This window comes from Lactuca saligna, chromosome 9, assembly GCF_052625555.1.
Source record: "Lactuca saligna cultivar CGN05327 chromosome 9, ASM5262555v1, whole genome shotgun sequence".
NCBI lineage: Eukaryota > Viridiplantae > Streptophyta > Magnoliopsida > Asterales > Asteraceae > Lactuca > Lactuca saligna.
Window position 1 is genome coordinate 135,027,449 of NC_136425.1, and position 20,925 is coordinate 135,048,373.

Genomic DNA, 20,925 nt, shown 5'->3' on the forward strand with positions numbered 1-20,925 from the left:
CAACCACTGTCGGCTTCTTATTGTCATCATCGACTTGTGGATGCGATAATCACCACCCTTCCCCATCAATTCCCCCTTTTGCCGAGTGCTCCGATAACAAACCCCACCCTGAACCGGTGCTCCGTTTTTCTTTATCCCCACCAACATCACACCTTATTCCAGTCGAATTGGCTTGGAAACGTCGATCTTCCTGGGTCAAATCTATTTTTTTTCTCTACCTTCTTTCTCGATTTAGTGTTGATGATTACACTGGTGATTCTAGTTGTGTGAGCTGGGGGAAGAGAATTGGGATGGGTGAGCTGGGATGTGGTTAGTGGTATTTATTTCTTTGGGGTGTCGCCGGATCTTTGGGGATGAAAAAGTGGGATAGGTTTAGTGGTGGTTGAACTACATAGTGAAGAGGGACGATATATAGATGAAATCATCGAGCCTTTTGAAGACCACTGTTGTCCTCTTCACTTTACTTCTCCTACGATACCCTCTCTTTGTTACGGTGGCCGCCGATTTAGATCCAAGGTGTATTCTACGATTTGATTTGCTGGTTCACAAATTGATTGATTTGTTTATTTCATTTTCGGGTTTGAATTGGTTTTGATATCTCAGTTGAAAGGAATTATGGACTATGTTATTTTTCTGGATTTGAACATGAATCAGTGCTTTTTCATCTTGAGAGAGTTGTCGAATGTGGCCTTTTTCATAGTCATGATTGTTTAAAATCTTTATACGGTCATAGCGTTAAACAACGAATTGTCTCAGGTCAAAAGCATGTGGGACATTACCAACTTTTCGTGTTTTTATTACAATAACTAATAACATGCACGTAAGAATGGAAAATTTACAGTTTGTTATACCGATTTATCTTTTAGAACTTCCTACGTATTAAAATTTTTTTCCTATCAAACCATTCTGGATTCGAATTATAACATCCGTCATTAATCAATTAATTGCACTACAAACCCGACGAATTTCTCCTTGAGTCCCAGTTTTCACCTCAATATTACCCATCCTCACCATTGATCTTGCAAACTCAACGTTAAAAGTCAATCCAAGGAGTCCCCTAACTCCAAGAAACCGTTGCACTAACCTTTGTGTTGTTGGGTTGCTCCATAGCACTTGATCAGATTCAAGTACACCTCTCCCGTTCCTCAGGTTTGCATAGTATGAATTGTCAAACCTGTTTTGGCTTCCTGTATCTAAAGCCACACGCCTTGAACCATCTCCTCCGTTGGGGCACAGGTTTCGGAGTGTGGGAAGGAAGGCTTGGTTAATAGATGGGTCGGGTCCATTGGTGTTGTTGAAGTTGTATAACCTGTAGCTGAACAATGCACAGGCTGCCGTCCCAATGGTGTGTGCTCCTGGAAATCAGTAAAACCCATAGACGCATCAGTTTAATACATTGATAGTACGTAACTGTTGCAACGGTTGAAGTGTTATATATGCTTAACTTACCAGAAAGGGTAACAAGATCTTGGGCGTTAAGACCTTTCTCAGCAAACTTCCTGATTTGGACATCAACGGCGTCATTGAAAGCAGGAAGATTTGCAGTGTCAGCAGCACGTGAAACCAATCCATCTCTACGACCTAATGGCACTGCCCAGCGCGCAATTCCCCCAGCCTGAACAGTGAACAGCGATTGGAAAAATAGAATAAGTACAAGTTTTAAGCCAACAACGTACGTAATATTTCTACTGGCGACTTGGAAATGCTTAAACAAGGTATTGAGAAAGTAATTAATTACCAGAAGCACAGAATCACGGGCAGCCAGTGCAAGAATATCAGCACAGGAGACGACCCCAGGACAAACCCTTTCGAGCTCCGTCTTTGCAGCATCGATAATCTCGAAGCCTCTCAATAGAGAATTGGGCGGAGCAGTTCTCTCACTAGAAGGACCATTGAGTAGGATAGAGGCGTCACAGCCATTAACAAAACAATCGTGAAAAAACATTCTAACCAAACCGGGTGGGACTCCTGCGTTGGCCCGATCAGCTGCTGCAACTGCAGACTGCACAATGGCTTCAACTCTTGGGCATGAGGTCTGGTAGAAGCCATTTCGGGTGCCTTGGCCTTGTGCCAAGCTGGTCAAGGTGGCTAACAAGACAAGAAAGAAGAGGGGTATTTTGTTATTACAAAAAACCTCCATTGCTAGTTCACTACAAAGATTTGTATAATTGGTTATGTATTGGATTTGGTAATTTGATGATGTGAGGAAGAATGTATTTTATAGTGAGTGGAGGTGGGGGAGTGAAGAGAAAGTCAAAGACGCGGCAGGTGATAAGAGTAGACAAAGTCGACCATAGGAGATGCATAGAGAAAGAGTCAATCTTTTTATGGATACAGCTCCTATATATAACCATGCAAGTTTGTGTATAAAATAAAATAATCATTGGGGGAGATTATACATTAATATGAAAAAAAAAAAAAAAAAAAAAAAAAAAAGCACGTACATATACATTTATTAGGGTTTACTATGGTACGTAAGTAACGTACAGGTTAAGATTTGACATTTTGAATAGCCATAGTTGAAATAAACAAAATCTTTAATTGTAATTTATTTTATAACACATTAGTCGTAAAAGTTATATATTATATTAGTTAATTAAACAATCATATATATATATAAAAGTTAAAATGTTTTACAACTTCAAATTTATAAAAAAATAAAAAAATAATAAATTATTTTAATCGAATTGCTTTTTATGTTTTAAATTTAAATAAAAAAAAGAAATTAATGAACTTTAAATTGAAGAATTTTTAAACTAAAATGTCGTACCTTTTTGTTTGTTTCGGAGCCGTTTTGACGGCGCGTACTAAACCCACTACGTACCACACCATCGGACGGCTCGCCTGAATGCCCAGTCTTTCTCTGTCGTCAACTCAACGTCGTTGTCACTTGCATGATAAGACCAAAAACTTGACTTTAATAACCAACCGAGAAAAGTCATTTCTATATTCTTAGTCAAGCCCTTTCTATCAATGGGCCTACTTGAGAAAGAAGGTGCGGACACTTCTTGTCTTTCAACCCCACTATAGTATTCATAGTATTGATATCCATTTATTAATATATTTATTGTAAATGTTACATTAAAATATTAAATGAAATTTAATAAAATAGAAAAAACACATAAAATAACATTTGAAAAAAAATTAATTTAAAATAATAACAAAATGAAATTTGACAAATTGAATGAGAATGTGACAAGTAATAATAAAACATTCATTTATTAGAGAAGATTCATGTTAAACTAAAAAATTCTTAAAATATCATTTTTGATATTTGATTTCTAAATTTTTTGTATTTAGCTAGCTAATATATATATATATATATATATCAGTGTTGTAAAAATCGGTCTAAGCGGCTGATTAATCGGCGCCTACACATTTGGCGGCCTCCAACTGCTTACGAATAAGAGTTAGAGGGTTGGCTAACCGGCCTTAGTCTCAATCGGTCAAAATCGGTCCAATTCGATCCAAATCGGTCCAAATCGGACTCTTAATCAGACCTGGTCAGTCAAGCCAAATAGCTTAATGGAGCCACCTAGCCAAGAGAATTATCGGCTCAATAGAGCCTGCTTCCAAAGAAAACTGCCGGCTCAAAGGAGCCAACTAGCTAAAACGATGGCTGTTTTTTTTAAAGGATGATGCAACCCCTTTTTATAAGGCATGTTTGCCTTTATCTTTTGTTCCTCAGGCGTATGGATACCAAAACCTTAAACTTTTCCATTTCTTTGCTGTTTAAACAACCTTCTTTATATATATATATATATATATATATATATATATATATATATATATATATATATATATATACACACACACAACACATAGATATTTATTTGTTTACACATTACGTTAATTTAATATATACAAAACAAATATTACATATTCCCATTCAGATTGATTAAGATGTTTTTCATGCGATGAGTAACAGGTACAAACTTTCCACTAGCAACTTCGACTAATAAAGCATTATTTAGTCTATCAACAGGCAAAGCTAGTTTTCTACTAAAGTCATGCAATATAAAGGAGTAGTTGACTCCAGAATCAAACAAAATTTGGGTAGACAAATTGTTTACAAGAAAGGTACCTGCAGCGACATCAGCTTCTTCATTAGCAGCTTCTAGTGTCATCTGGAAGGCTCTCGCTTTCGGCTTTGGGGGAATATTGAGTTTTGGTGCCTCCTTCTTTCTCGGATAGTCTTTCAAAATGTGCCCCTCTTCATTACACCCAAAGCACACTCTTTTGTTGGACGAACACTCATTGGCATAATGCCCCGTCTTTCCACACTTGTAGCACGTCACATCCTCGCTACATTTCCCAGAGTGCTTTTTCTTGCACTTCTTACACCATTTCGATTCACCTTATTTTCCTCCTCCAAATTTTTTCGAATCAGACTTCGAATTTTTTTTTCTTACTGGAACCTGAAGTTCCTTCAAAACTTCTCTTCTTGCCAATTTCAACATTGCTGGTGGGTTTTCCCTTGATCATGTCCCCAACAGACTTGGCAGCCCAGATAGTTGCCACCAGAGTAGGTGTCTGATGTACTGGCATGACGTACTCGCATGGAAGTCCCTTTGCATATCGATCAACTTTCTTCATCTCATCTGGGACGATACGCAAAGTAAATCCATTTTCTCTATAAAGGCATTGGTGTAATCATAGACTGGCATGCTGCCTTTTGTCAACGTCAGAAACTTGTTCTCCAACTCTAGTAGATTTTGGGTCGAGCAGAACTTACGCTTGAACTGCACCAAGAACTCTGTCCAAGTCAGTTGCAGTGGCTCATTAGGTCTTAGGGCCTTCGATCGGATCCAATCCATGACTCCGATCGGATCCTCCTTTCCAGTGAAGGTTGATGGTTTTCAAGTCAAAAAGTATTTGTACTTGCATCCAAGTCCATCATTCCCTCCATCTTAGTTGTTTCATCTGTTTACTGGTGGGTTTCCTTGACCAATGATCCCACTGAAGTTTCCTCCTTTTGACTGCCCTTCACTTAATTTGGGCTGCACACTCGGCATTGAAGGTTCTTCACGATTCTGCTGAAGCAGACATCTCGTTTCTTCCATTTGATGATCCAACATCGTCTGAATCATCATTTGTGCACCAGCCATTGTTATTTGCTCAGGTGTTGCTACTTCAACAACTACTTATTTAATTACACGTGGTTGATTCCTATTTTTGTTCACGTTTCCAACTCCACTTCTTGTTCTTGCTATTGTTGATCTATACACCGAACAAGGTGAATTTAGATCCTCACTCACAATAGAAACTCAAATCATCCTTATCACTCCGAACAAATAATATCACATATGGAAACATATAACATTTATCACATAAAAGCATTTTAGGCAACTTTCATAAAATAAACTAGTGTTTGTGTCTTAAATATAACAGACACTCATCTCACGGTCTTCACATAGCATTCTAAGTTTAAATCTAGAAATCCTACAAATTCTTAGTTCACTTAAATTAATGCTCTGATACCAACTGTGACATCCCCAAAATCATGGACAGAAAAGACCGGTTTCATTTATACTTTTAAAATAATTTCAGAGTGAATCCATTGATTTAAAAAGAGTTGCGGAATTTGTCCCCAAAAGATTACATGATAAAATAAAGTTTATCAAAGCATTTTTTAAAGAAATGTATTTTCATTATATATCAAAACTTGGGCTGTAATGTTCCGATACATACACAAAAGCATAATCAATAAAACATAGACCTTACACAGTTTTATACAACTACTGGTTTATAACAAGCATTACTCTGGGCGTACTTAGGTTACGCTGGGCATAATCTTCGGATCAGATCGGCTGAGTCACGGATTCAGATATTATCTGAATATATAAGAAAATTTATATATTTTAATTATTTAAAAACTTCAAAAAATCATATTTTCCTCATACAAGCTCCGTTTATTACGTTCTTTATATCCACGCGTAGGTGAGACTATGCTCTACAACTTTTGTTTAGACTTCGTCGGCTAATTTTGATATTATTTTTAGTAGGCCGGGACAGGAAAACTCCGTTATAAAATCATAAATTCTTCATCTGACGTCCGTTTTCTTCTGTCTTTTCACTGTTGGACTACTATCAACGAGATCTTTGATTCTCATTTAGATTGTTTCGGCCAAATATCACTTGATCTCTATTTAGAGATTTGGGTTGCATACTGCTAAGTTGAAACTTCAAAAAATCATAACTTATTCATACGAAGTCATATTTAGACGTTCTTCTTATGCACGCTTTTGGTTTAACTTATTCTACGACTTCCGTTTAGATCAATAAGGCTAAATATCGCTCTAGCGTAAATTCACTATTTACGTCACGTAGTGTCGGGCTGGTTCTGTCGCGAAACTTCAACATGTCATAACTTCTTCGTTATAACTCGGATTTCGGCATTCTTTAAATATTCAGAAACCTTGACACGACCACTACCACATCCTTCATAGATATCGGGTTTATCTAAAATTTCATTTTGACGCTTATTTTTATCCTTAATTTATTTAAGTCACACAATTAAGCACAAAACATATAATAATCAAATAATACATCTTTATGATGTCAAGACGGGTTACAAAGGTTAACCTAGACTATTACATCATCATTAATGACTAGCCTAGAAACACGGACGATACAGTTATGTTGCTGAAGAAGCTTTATCATTTTGTTCGATGTACCTTCGAGATGTAAAGAATCAATTCAATCGTCTGGAAATAAATGAAGATGTTGTCATTGAAATAACAAAGTTTTGAATGTTTGAGTCTAAATGTCGACCAACCGACACAACTCAAATCAAAACTCCTAATTTAACAGAAATGCATAACATAGAATGGTTTGTATTGAATAGCTGTGAAGATACACAGTATGTCAAGTAACTATTCTTATCTCTAACTTTCATCCTTAACTTTTTTTTTTTATCTTTTTAAATCTAAATCTCTTTGTCATCAACATAGGAAATTCAAATTCGAACATCCCCAAAGTAATGAAAAGAGAGAATTTCGTAATTAATTTCATGAAAACATAACATAAATTAATAAACAAATTTGTTTCATTGATCTAAAGAATACATAATACATATTACTTTATCTTTACTAGGTTCATCAAATGAAAATAGAAAACTCTCCAGAATTCCACAAAGAGTTTTCGGTTCTTGCAATGGGTCCGCAAATGAATGCTTATTCTTACACCGCATGAATAGTCAGTGGTGTTAGCTTTATGGTACTTAGTTGTGATGCACAAACCACAACACAAAACTGTGTGGTTTTAGCGCTGGGTGAGAAAGGAAAGAAATATTATGGCTAGTTTGAAGAGATTATAGAGTTGAGGTATACGCATGATTATTCAGCTATACTATTTCGTTGCAAGTGGTTTGATACTCGAACATGAGTTATTTCTAGTGATAATTTCACCAGTATCGACACACGACGCGAAACATATAAAGATGATCAACTCATATAGATTTCACAAGTGAAACAAGTGTTCTAAATCTGAGAGCCAAACAATAATCATCAGTGTGTTGTCGAGCATGTTAATCATCGAAGTATTTGGGATATACCATCGAACGATGATCATGTCCAACTCGTTTACAATGACTCTGTCCAACTTTTTGGACTAGTTGGAAACTTTTTGTCTTTTACTCAAAAAACAAAGTTTATATTTTTATAAACCTTGAGTTTATAAAATTTAAACTAACTTTTCTCTTCTTTATGTAATTTTTGAGATTTGCATAAAAAGAAGAAGAGTATGGCTTTTCCATTAGTTTATTCAAAAGAATTCAAGCATAGGAAACATGTTTATGACATGCAGACATATGTGCTTAAAGTGTTAAGCCCTAATGATTAATATCTTCACTTTATGCATATAAATAAGAGGTTTGCATTTGGCTAGAGAGCTCATCCTTCACTTCTTGGAAATGGCCGAAACCTCTTTCCTCTCTCCCATTCTCTCTAGTTTTGGTTAGAAAACATGAAGAATACTTGCATCTTCATGCCTTCTTTAAGTTCATATTGGTTATGAACTTAAAGCTCAAGTGTTTAAGAGTTTATGGACTAGCATCTACATCAAGTTGAGTTATTGTTGGTGTATAAAAGGTTCCACATTCTTCACCAATTTCCAAGCCTCCCAAGAGGACTTAAATAACTACAAAGGTTGTTATTTCTTCATCCTTCATTTGGTTAGTGTTTAATATTTCTATAACTTGTAATAAGATCCTTGGTTGGTATAAAATGTTTATGTTACTTAGAAAATTAAAGTCTTCTGTTGTCATATTTTTCTAGTTTATGAATCTATTTTTGAATTAAAACCCAACAGCGACCAACATCCACTAGTATGGAAAGCGTACATCAGTGGTATGCCCCGCGTACTAGCATCTCAACTAGTATGCCAAGTGTGACCTGTTATACGCCCCACGTACTACTTACAAGGGCCAAAACGCAATGCTTTCAATTCCAAAAATGCAACAAGGAACATCTCTATTTCCAAACATTCTACAGACGAATTGAGGAAGCCATTGACGAATTAAGGAAGCCACAGACTTATTTAACTGATATTATTAGAAAAACTCTAATTTTTGGCTATTTATTCTAAATTATTATGAAATCTCACAATTTTATTAAAAAAATTCCCTTTTTATATTAAAAATTCTTATTATTCATTACTTTAGCTAAATAATTATAGATAAAAATATAAAATTACTACATAATCATTTAAAGAAGACAGAGCTAACTGATGGAGTAAAATACCTTTCACGATCAGTTTATTGGATGATCTTTTACTATTTCTTCACTCATGGACGATGCCAAAAAAATGTTAACAGTGTTGTCTCTAGGGTGCTTATTGTTGTTGTATCGACTATATGGAGATATCGAAATAATTACATATTTAACAACATTGTGAAGTTAGGACAAACCAGACCTAGCAAGTGGAGAAATGTCAAACTTACAATTGGTTAAAAGTTAGGAACACGATAGGTGGTTCCATGAATCGGTAAAATTAGTGTATTTGTCCTATAAGAGAATGCTTATTTTCCTTGTAACTCTAGCCTCTTGCTAGCTTTTTATAAAAAAGAAATGTTTTGTTCAAAAAAAATTATGATTAATTAAAAAATTTAATTATTAGAAGTAACTGTAGCTTATAGAGGGATAAAAAAAAAAGATAAACCCTTAAAATATATATATTATATTTAAATAAGTTCTATCCAAATTATTTTTCTTCCAAAATGACAATCCTCCTAAGCCTACATTTGGTTTTATCTTCTTCGAAAATGAAATTCAAATGAAAAGTCGCAAGTTTCGTTTTTGATGAATAAATCATTGGCAACATATGAATACAAAGTCAAGGTTTGGTTTAGTTTAATATTCGATCCAAATTCATAGTCATAATTTTTTGAAATCTCTATAAAGTCAATGCGTTAAACGACGAATTTGTCTCAGGTCAAAAACATGTGGGACTATCAATATCATTACCAACTTTTCGTGTTGTGTATTACAATAACTAATCACATACACGTAAGAATGGAAAATTTACAGTTTTTTTATAGAGCTTCCTACGTATTAAAAACTTTTTCCTATCAAACCATTCTGGATTCGAATTATAACATCCGTCATTAATCAATTAATTGCACTACAAACCCGACGAATTTCTCCTTGAGTCCCAGTTTTCACCTCAATATTACCCATCCTCACCATTGATCTTGCAAACTCAACGTTAAAAGTCAATCCAAGGAGTCCCCTAACTCCAAGAAACCGTTGCACTAACCTTTGTGTTGTTGGGTTGCTCCATAGCACTTGATCAGATTCAAGTACACCTCTCCCGTTCCTCAGGTTTGCATAGTATGAATTGTCAAACCTGTTTTGGCTTCCTGTATCTAAAGCCACACGCCTTGAACCATCTCCTCCGTTGGGGCACAGGTTTCGGAGTGTGGGAAGGAAGGCTTGGTTAATAGATGGGTCGGGTCCATTGGTGTTGTTGAAGTTGTATAACCTGTAGCTGAACAATGCACAGGCTGCCGTCCCAATGGTGTGTGCTCCTGGAAATCAGTAAAACCCATAGACGCATCAGTTTAATACATTGATAGTACGTAACTGTTGCAACGGTTGAAGTGTTATATATGCTTAACTTACCAGAAAGGGTAACAAGATCTTGGGCGTTAAGACCTTTCTCAGCAAACTTCCTGATTTGGACATCAACGGCGTCATTGAAAGCAGGAAGATTTGCAGTGTCAGCAGCACGTGAAACCAATCCATCTCTACGACCTAATGGCACTGCCCAGCGCGCAATTCCCCCAGCCTGAACAGTGAACAGCGATTGGAAAAATAGAATAAGTACAAGTTTTAAGCCAACAACGTACGTAATATTTCTACTGGCGACTTGGAAATGCTTAAACAAGGTATTGAGAAAGTAATTAATTACCAGAAGCACAGAATCACGGGCAGCCAGTGCAAGAATATCAGCACAGGAGACGACCCCAGGACAAACCCTTTCGAGCTCCGTCTTTGCAGCATCGATAATCTCGAAGCCTCTCAATAGAGAATTGGGCGGAGCAGTTCTCTCACTAGAAGGACCATTGAGTAGGATAGAGGCGTCACAGCCATTAACAAAACAATCGTGAAAAAACATTCTAACCAAACCGGGTGGGACTCCTGCGTTGGCCCGATCAGCTGCTGCAACTGCAGACTGCACAATGGCTTCAACTCTTGGGCATGAGGTCTGGTAGAAGCCATTTCGGGTGCCTTGGCCTTGTGCCAAGCTGGTCAAGGTGGCTAACAAGACAAGAAAGAAGAGGGGTATTTTGTTATTACAAAAAACCTCCATTGCTAGTTCACTACAAAGATTTGTATAATTGGTTATGTATTGGATTTGGTAATTTGATGATGTGAGGAAGAATGTATTTTATAGTGAGTGGAGGTGGGGGAGTGAAGAGAAAGTCAAAGACGCGGCAAGAGTAGACAAAGTCGGTCATAGGAGATGCATAGAGAAAGAGTCAAACTTTTTATGGATACAGCTCCTATATCTAACCATGCAAGTTTGTGTATAAAATAAAATAATCATTGGGGGAAATTATACATTAAATATGCATAGAAAAAAAAAAAAAGCACGAACATATACATTTACTTAGGTTAAAACCCCTAAAACCCATGGGTGTTGATTTTGAATTGAATTTAAAAATTAATTATTTAATAAAATAATATTTCAATAATTTGGATAACTTATAAATTATAATTTTTTTTATAACATCATTTGTATATTTGTTTATATTGTGTACCAGTGAATTTAATTATAGATATTAAAGTTAAAATGAGTCAGATCATATCCAAAGCTAAAAATGGGTTGGAGTCAGATCCAAATAAGAGTAGATAACCATACGAACGGTAACTCGTAATGTGTGTTGTATATGCAGAAAGAAATCGGGTGAAGAAAGCAATACTATCCCAACAACTCTCGTTCTCCTTCTTCCACTGCAACCCTAAAGTCATTACCTGATGTGAATCACGTGTCATCATCCTCATTTCCAACTTAGGGCTTATTCCATTTCCATTTGTTCTGTCCCCAATTTGAACGAATTTTGAGTACGCCGTGCACGTGCTCCTGTAGTCGAGAAGAAGAAGAGAGAAGGTAGGCCCAATAAGCGATCGGAGCATTTGGTGGGTAATCACGTTAAAACTCGAGCGACTGCAGCTAGGGAAGCGGCGGCGGTTGGTGTTGAGCCGAAGCAACAAAAGAAGCCGAGGCTGCCGACTAAGAAGAAGAAAGAGTGTTTAGCAAAACAATATGTGGTTGTCATTTCTGAAGCAGAGGAGGATAAAAAGCAAACAGAGGAAACCGGAGAAGAGACATTCAAAGTAGCAATGGCGGATGTAAGCGGTGGCTAAAGCGCTAAAAGGTTTACAGGCCAGGAAGAAGAAGTGAATACCTCCCCATTTAATGAAAGGGTATCTTGTCTATTGCTCATTCAATTTTTGTAATGCTTCTTTACTTATAAAATGCATTGATTTTCAGGTTCAAGTAGGTGGATCACCTCAATATAAGGTTGAAAGAAAATTAGGGAAAGGTGGATTTGGTCAGGTATTTGTTTGTCATCGTGTATCTGGTGGAACTGATCGCATATCAGGTCTTGGTGCTACAGAGGTAATGTTCTTGCATCAAACAATCAAGCTTACATTTTATATAAAATCTGATTTCTGCAATTCATCTTCTTTAATTTTGGTTGTGACTTGTGACAGGTAGCTCTTAAGTTTGAGCATAGAAACAACAAAGGTTGCAGTTATGGTCCTCCATACGACTGGCAAGTTTAAAAGTATGTGCACATTATGTTTTTGTGATTAGTAAACAGATTAAAATTGTTCTTTTTTGAATTTAAAGAAGTGGATTTGTTTTTTCTTGGTGAAACAATACTATGGGTGGGAGTCATGGAGTGCCTAAAGTTCATTATAAAGGAAAACAAATACATTACTATGTTATGGTATATGCTAATACTTGATGAGTTTTTAGTTTATTTAAATGAATAACTATATAACATTTCTTTTTCTCTGTTTACATTATAGGTCATGGACATGTTGGGGCCTAGTTTTTGGGATGTTTGGAATTCTTATGGACAAACGTGAGTTCTCCATAAACCTATGAACATCAAATAATAAAAAAATGCTAAATTAATTAAAGTAAATTATAACATAGATTAGTATGTTGCTGTTTTGAATTTTTTTTTTTAAAATATAGGTAACCAAGATATACTTTTATAGAATGTTAACTGTGTAGATGTAAAATTAGAGAATCATCCTTGACTTTAAAAAATCATAAGATGTTTCTAAAAACATTCCATTTTTACAAATTATAACAAAGATTATTACATAGTACATTGCTATAAAACATAGAATACCAATAAATTGTTAAAATAATAATTTTTTATAATAATATTCGATTGTCTCAAATTATAGTTATTTACATTTGAAAGTACATTGAAGTTATTGTTATATAAGTCATACAATCCAATAAAATAGATTTAATGGTCATTAATTTTTTTTGGTGGGTAATCACGTTAAAACTCGAGCGACTGCAGCTAGGGAAGGTAGGCCCAATAAGAGATCGGAGCATTTGGTGGGTAATCACGTTAAAACTCGAGCGACTGCAGCTAGGGAAGCGGCGGCGGTTGGTGTTGAGCCGAAGCAACAAAAGAATCCGAGGCTGCCGACTAAGAAGAAGAAAGAGTGTTTAGCAAAACAGTATGTGGTTGTCATTTCTGAAGCAGAGGAGGATAAAAAGCAAATAGAGGAAACCGGAGAAGAGACATTCAAAGTAGCAATGGCGGATGTAAGCGGTGGCTAAAGCGCTAAAAGGGTTACAGGCCAGGAAGAAGAAGGGAATACCGCCCCATTTCATGAAAGGGTATCTTGTCTATTGCTCATTCAATTTTTGTAATGCTTCTTTACTTATAAAATGCATTGATTTTCAGGTTCAAGTAGGTGGATCACCTCAATATAAGGTTGAAAGAAAATTAGGGAAAGGTGGATTTGGTCAGGTATTTGTTTGTCATCGTGTATCTGATGGAACTGATCGCATATCAGGTCTTAGTGCTACAGAGGTAATGTTCTTGCATCAAACAATCAAGCTTACATTTTATATAAAATCTGATTTCTGCAATTCATCTTCTTTAATTTTGGTTGTGACTTGTGACAGGTAGCTCTTAAGTTTGAGCATAGAAACAATAAAGGTTGCAGTTATGGTCCTCCATACGACTGGCAAGTTTAAAAGTATGTGCACATTATGTTTTTGTGATTAGTAAACAGATTAAAATTGTTCTTTTTTGAATTTAAAGAAGTGGATTTGTTTTTTCTTGGTGAAACAATACTATGGGTGGGAGTCATGGAGTGCCTAAAGTTCATTATAAAGGAAAACAAATACATTACTATGTTATGGTATATGCTAATACTTGATGAGTTTTTAGTTTATTTAAATGAATAACTATATAACATTTCTTTTTCTCTGTTTACATTATAGGTCATGGACATGTTGGGGCCTAGTTTTTGGGATGTTTGGAATTCTTATGGACAAACGTGAGTTCTCCATAAACCTATGAACATCAAATGATAAAAAAAATGCTAAATTAATTAAAGTAAATTATAACATAGATTAGTATGTTGCTGTTTTGAATTTTTTTTAAAAAAATATAGGTAACCAAGATATACTTTTATAGAATGTTAACTGTGTAGATGTAAAATTAGAGAATTGTCCTTGACTTTAAAAAATCATAAGATGTTTCTAAAAACATTCCATTTTTACAAATTATAACAAAGATTATTACATAGTACATTGCTATAAAACATAGAATACCAATAAATTGTTAAAATAATAATTTTTATAATAATATTCGATTGTCTCAAATTATAGTTATTTACATTTGAAAGTACATTGAAGTTATTGTTATATAAGTCATACAATCCAATAAAATAGATTTAATGGTCATTAATTTTTTTTTTAAATTCATTTTTTTTACAAAATAATGAAATGTAATTTTTAAAGTACATTAGTATAAGAATTACAATTCTATGAAATTGTAAATAAAAAAAATTAAAAGAAAACTAATTACTATGAAATTGTAGAATATACATTTTCATCTACGAAAATCATTTCAATTGAATGGAAATCATTAGGATTTGTGTTGTTTTTAAGGGTCCATAACTTTAATATTTTTACCTTGATAGTAAAATCAAGATTGACAGGTCAATTTTTTTAGAAAAGTAAATTTTGTAGCTGTCATATGGGGAATATTTTTATAATTTGTATTAGACATAACATATATTTATAAAAAAAGGTTTTAAAAAGAAAATGTAAAGTACATTGCCAATAAATACAACACAATTATAAACATACAAAAATAAAAGTAAGGGCAAAATGGTCATTTCAATTAAATACTAACATCAATGAATTGTGAAATTCTATAAAGTTAATTAAACATAGTATTTGATACATAAATGATTATGGTCTGTCAAAAATTATTTATATCAAATATGATATCCATACTAATATATGCAGTTATAATTTAACACATACGAATAAATATGAATACCAAATGTCCGGCCTACTTGACTATCTTTATACAAAATTAAAGATTAGAGCAATGTAAATTGAAAGTACAATGCTTAAATTAGGTCCACAGTAACCGCAAAACAAAGAAAACTTAAAAGCCAAATAAACAAAACATATTGGAATTGTTAAAGCTTTGGATATGAATCCGACTATTTTTTTGACAAACATATCACTTATTTATGTCATCGTTATTATAGCAATGTAAATTAAAAGTACAGTGATATAAAAAGTTTCACAGTAACAACAAAATATTACAACCTTTTTGTCCTTTATTTAATTTTGGGTATATATAAATCATTTTTTAGATGAACTTAATTATGAAAAATAAGACTCATGACTATTAGGTTCCTATGAATAATAAATAAACTTGTAATTACAAATAAGTAAATTTCATGTTTTGAAGGGTACCAACCTATTAGATGTAAGTTGTTAAAGCTTTGGATCTGAATCCGAATATATATATATATATATATATATATATATATATATATATATATATATATATATATATATATATATATATATTAACAAAGATATATGTTATTGTTAATCATTTTTTCATGTTGCCATCGTGTTAATAACTGAAGAGGTAGAAGAAGATGATGATTAAGAAGAATAAGAAAAAGAAGAAGAAGATTACTCATAATGTTAAATGTTAAATTAATACTACAAATAAATTTGAAAACACTAACCTGATTTTTGTTTATGGAAGCGTTGCAGAATTAACAGGGAGGAAAATGATTCTGCAGTAAACCTAGTACCCACAAGAACGATTGAAGAAAAACTCAAGAAGAATAACTTTTTGAAAGAATTTTATGGAGCAAAATCCTGAAAACTAAATAAGCGTATAAATTGTATAATTATATATATTTCGGAATTTGATAAATAGGGGTAGATTTTTTGGGATTTAATCACTGCAATTTATTTAATTTCTAATCACAATTAAAAAACTGCCATATTAAATCGGGTTTTTCAAATTTCAAATTTGAAGAACCGATTTTTCATATTATTTTGAAATCTTTTATTAATTTTAATTGATTGGTTGCATATTTTGAATGCAGGTTTTTCCGGATTTTTGGGATTTATTGCAATTGCAACTCGATCTTTTGATTTCAGTCTCTTAAAGGGCATTTACGTAATAGGGTTTCTTAAAAAAAAAGCGGGAAAACTTATTGGTTGGGGTCTAAGAGACTGACACGTGATATGATTGTACTTATTTATTAGAATAGAGGATTACGGTTTTACAATGGTACGTGGCAGGTTAAGATTTGACATTTTGAATAGCCATAGTTGAAATAAACAAAATCTTTAATTGTAATTTATTGTTAATTATAACACATTAGTGCGTAAGAGTTATATATTATATTAGTTAATTAAAAAAACATATATATAAATGTTAAAATGTTTTACAACTTTAAATTTATAAAAAAATAAAAAATAATAATAAATTATTTAATCGAATTGTTTTTTATCTTTTAAATTTAAATAAATAAAAGAAATTAATGAACTTTAATTATAAGAATTTTTAAACTAAAATGTTGCACCTTTTTGTTTGCTTCGGAACCATTTTGGCGGGGCGTAATAAACCCACTACGTACCACACCACTGGGCGGCTCGCTTAAATGCCCAGTCTTTCTCTGCCGTCAACTCGACGTCGTCGTCACCTGGATGATAAGGCCAAAATCTTGATTTTACTAGCCAAGCGAGAAAAGCCCTTTCTATCTTCTTAGTCAAACGCGCTTTTGAGGGGTTGTTGCTAATTAACCTAAACAATAAAATATGTACATCGGGATGGAAATCAATGGACCTACTTGAGAAACAAGGGGCGGGCACTCTTATCTTTCAACCCCACTATACTATTCATAGCATTAATATCCATTTATTAATATATTTATTGTAATTATTACATTAAAATATGATTTGAAATTTAATAAAATAGAAAAAATACATAAAATAACATATGAAAAAAAAAATTTTAAATACCAGAAAATGACATTTGGAAAATTGAATGAGAGTATGACAAGTAATAATAAAACATTCATTTATTATAGAACACTCATACCAAACATAAAACTTCTTAAAATATCAATTTTAATCAATGATTTCTAAATTTTTTGTATTTAGCTAGCTAATATATATATATATATATATATATATATATATATATATATATATATATATATATATATATATATATATATATATATATATATATATATATATATATATATATATATATATATATATATCAGTGTTATTGGCGCCTAGACGCTTGGACCCTCCAACTGCCTACGAATAAGAGTTAAAGGGTTGGCTAACCGACCTTAGTATTAATCTGTCAAAATCGGTCCAATTCGGTCCAAATCGGACTACATCTGTCCAAATCGGACTCTTAATCAGACCTGGTTAGTCAAGCCAAATAGCTCAATGGAGCCACCTAGCAAAGAAAATTATCGACTCAATAGAGCCTGCTACTGAAGAAAACTGCTGGCTCAAAGGAGCCAACTAGCTAAAAGGATGGCTGTTTTTTTTAAAGGATGATGCAACCCCTTTTTATAAGGTATGTTTGCCTTCATCTTTTGTTCCACAAGCGATGTGGGATACCAAAACCTTAAACTTTTCCATTTCTTTGTTGTTTACACATCTTTATATATATATATATATATATATATATATATATATATATATATATATATATATATATATTTATACACACACACACAACTCATAGATATTTATTTGTTTACATATTAAGTTAATCTTCCTATCTAATAAAAGAATCATTCTCTGTCACGTGTCCATTCTACAACCTTTTTTCTAATAAATTAAAATTACTGATATACCCTTCTTCGTTTATGCCTCTTATAACCTGCATTTGGAAATTGAATATACGGTTACAAACGAAATTAATGATCCTCATAACAATTTGGTGATTTTAAGCGAATTAAAGTTTAAAATAAATACAATTTGGTGATTTTAAGCGAATTAAAGTTTAAAATAAATACAATACACAAATTTTTTCAAAACGTTGATGATTATATCTAGAAACTATATAATCTCATTTTTATATACCCGATTGTTTACCCTAATTATAGGGATTTGAAATTTGAACTCTTATAATTTTCACTGATTTGAAATAAGAATCCCTAAAATTATGGCTATTAAGGATTATCATAATCTCTAAAATTCCAATAAATATCACCTTTTTCTATTTTCTATATCCTTTACGTCTCTTTCTTCTCACGCTGATCATCTCTTGGAATACGATTTTACTTCATTTGTTCGAAGCTGCATCATATTAAACAAAAAAAAAAAACATTCAGGTAACATTAACCTTTGTTAAACCAAACCATTTATGTATTCTTACATGTTCTGTTTCTATCGTTTCTTTTTTGGATGTGATTTTTGTTTCTATTATGCTATGTACGTATGTTGTGTGTGTAAATGTTTTCTTACATATACGTATGTTGTGTTAGTTGTGTGTCTTTTTATTGTGTTTTGTATCAAAGTATTTTCCAAAAAACCCGAAAATGGACAACAAACTATCGTTAATACACATACAATAACATTGTATGGATAGTCCTTAACATTAAACTTTTTGTGTAACAGAGGTACACAAATACATACACACACAACATCACATGCAATGTATGTTGTGTGTGTATATGTTTTCTTGTGAAAAGCTACAAAGTCAAGATAGAACGTCAAAACACATCACTTGAACAAATTGTTTAAGGGACATTTGATTGTTTTAAGTATATTGTTAGAGATGCTTATCATTGTAGGGTCAAAGATAGTAAAATGCAAGGTGATTAAGACTCGAGCCGGTGAGTTAGCTAAAGACGACATAAGAGTACTATTTTTCTTTATATGTTGACAATATAACAAACATCATAATTATTGCAATTTATTTTACATTAAACAGATGCTTGTTTCAATTCTTAATATTTTGATTTTTTTTAATTTATAAAACAGGTACAAGAACCATTCTTGTCGATTATAGCAACGTACTTTAAAAGTACATTGCTAGTTTTTGCTAAAATTAAGAGAAGAGGACCACATGACGTGAAACTACATTGCTTTTTTTTTTTTTATGTAACAGAAATCCCTTTATCCAGTAATGCACTTTCATGCATTTGACCTTTTTTCGTTGATTTTATCTTTTTATGTTTGGGCTAAATGAAAAAAAATAGAAACATACTTCCATTTTTTATGTTTCTTATAACATTCCTGTGTGTATGTCTTGTAAAATAATGCAAAAACTATCCCTTTTATTTCAAAAATTCCCATTATATGTGTTATTTTCTGTTTGTAATATAAGATTGTTAATAGCTTGACACTTCTACCCTTGCCTTAAAAACCATGTAATTTACATGAAATGACAACATATTTTTAAAGTACATTACCATTTCATGTATATTACACCTGCACTTGGAGAATTTACATGCTTTGTTACAGTAAGCATTGTTGTCCTAAATTTACATGTGCTAATGAGATTCTATAACGATAGATATGAATTTATATAAAAAGATGATAAGCTAAATTGCATTAATAAGAAAAAGTGTCAAATTGTAAGAAATTATTAATCATCCATGGCAAAAAAATGATAGAAAGATCCTTTTAGGGACAAAATTATAAGATATTCCAATATTGCCTTTATTCACTTTGAATTCTAATGGGTTAACTTTATCTATGTTTGTTAATTGTCTCAATTTTGAGGCTATAAGCTATAAATGCATATTAATGGCCATTTGATAAATGTTTAGGAATTGATTATGCAATATGTAATTATGGTCAGTTTATGAAGAAACCTGTTAATTTGCATGACCTGTTCAAGTAGATCACTTATAGCCTGACATGAAAAAGCATAAGCACTTAAGTAGAGCATCGTGAATCAAAGAATGTTGCTTATAAAGTTCATTTATGATACTCAATTAAAAATAAAGCAATGATAGAAAAAGGGTATTTGGTAACATGGATTTCAAAAGATTAGAGAAGTATCAAAAGAAAATGGTATTTTCGGCTTTTGTATATCATAATTTACGACAATATGTGTTACATCTAATTACTCAAGGAGGTTCTTTTGTATGAGTATACATACAAAATTAATTAATATTCAACAGAAAGTGTAACCCATTAACGTAAACAGCCTAATATTCTAAAAGCGGGAATCAAAATTTTTCAAAAGATTTGGGAGAAAATTCAGCGATTCAAATTTTCACCACAATAAAAGTATATATACTTAAGTCATACACGTGGAAGGTATTCCACAAAACCGTATCTTGATTTTCTCAAAAAAAAAAAAAAAAAGTAAATTTTTGTTCATCGTAGGTTAATTAGAGGATCATCACTTTAATCGTACCATACCATTTCTCCCACGTAGCACAAAATCAAGACCGAAAATGCGATCCCCTGTGCAAGATTGATTCTTCTCAATCTTTTGAAGTGCTACGATCTTCTTGCATGTATTTTTGTTTTGTCTAATAAGAAATTGTAATTAATATAGAAGAAACGGTCAAACGATATTAGGTCAACTAGCGTTCTTGTTGCCCTTTGTTCAAATCAATGTTCGATTTGACAAACACAAAAATACTTCTTCATTATCGATGATTTTCTTCTAATTCAAAATATACATGATTATAGTACAATGCGTAAATTGTTTCCTTGATTAACTCATTATACCCTAACATAAACTGCCCCTGAAATTTTTAACTAATATTATCTTATTCCCTTATTATAATTTTTGCAAACGATCATTGTTTTTAGATTAAGATAATTGATAATTTTTCAACATTGTTTATAGAGTAATGCAATTAACTATTGTTTTTATTTAATTAATTTTGT

The 20,925-nt window shown here is 32.7% G+C and overlaps 2 protein-coding genes across 2 annotated transcripts; both read right to left on the reverse strand.

Annotated features, from left to right (window-relative positions):
• Positions 1 to 768: 768 nt before the first annotated feature.
• On the reverse strand, positions 769 to 2,190 carry LOC145015164 (peroxidase N1-like). Its single transcript, XM_078973613.1, has 3 exons — positions 1,739 to 2,190; positions 1,450 to 1,615; positions 769 to 1,355 (listed from the first exon to the last, which is right to left on the reverse strand). Exons 1-3 carry the CDS (start codon positions 2,138 to 2,140, stop codon positions 937 to 939), a joined length of 987 nt encoding a protein of 328 aa, XP_078829739.1. The 5' UTR covers positions 2,141 to 2,190; the 3' UTR covers positions 769 to 936.
• A 7,181-nt stretch (positions 2,191 to 9,371) lies between these two features.
• On the reverse strand, positions 9,372 to 10,862 carry LOC145015318 (peroxidase N1-like). Its single transcript, XM_078973774.1, has 3 exons — positions 10,411 to 10,862; positions 10,122 to 10,287; positions 9,372 to 10,027 (listed from the first exon to the last, which is right to left on the reverse strand). The coding sequence occupies exons 1-3, from the start codon at positions 10,810 to 10,812 to the stop codon at positions 9,609 to 9,611; spliced, it is 987 nt and encodes a 328-aa protein (XP_078829900.1). The 5' UTR covers positions 10,813 to 10,862; the 3' UTR covers positions 9,372 to 9,608.
• Between the last annotated feature and the right edge of the window lie 10,063 nt (positions 10,863 to 20,925).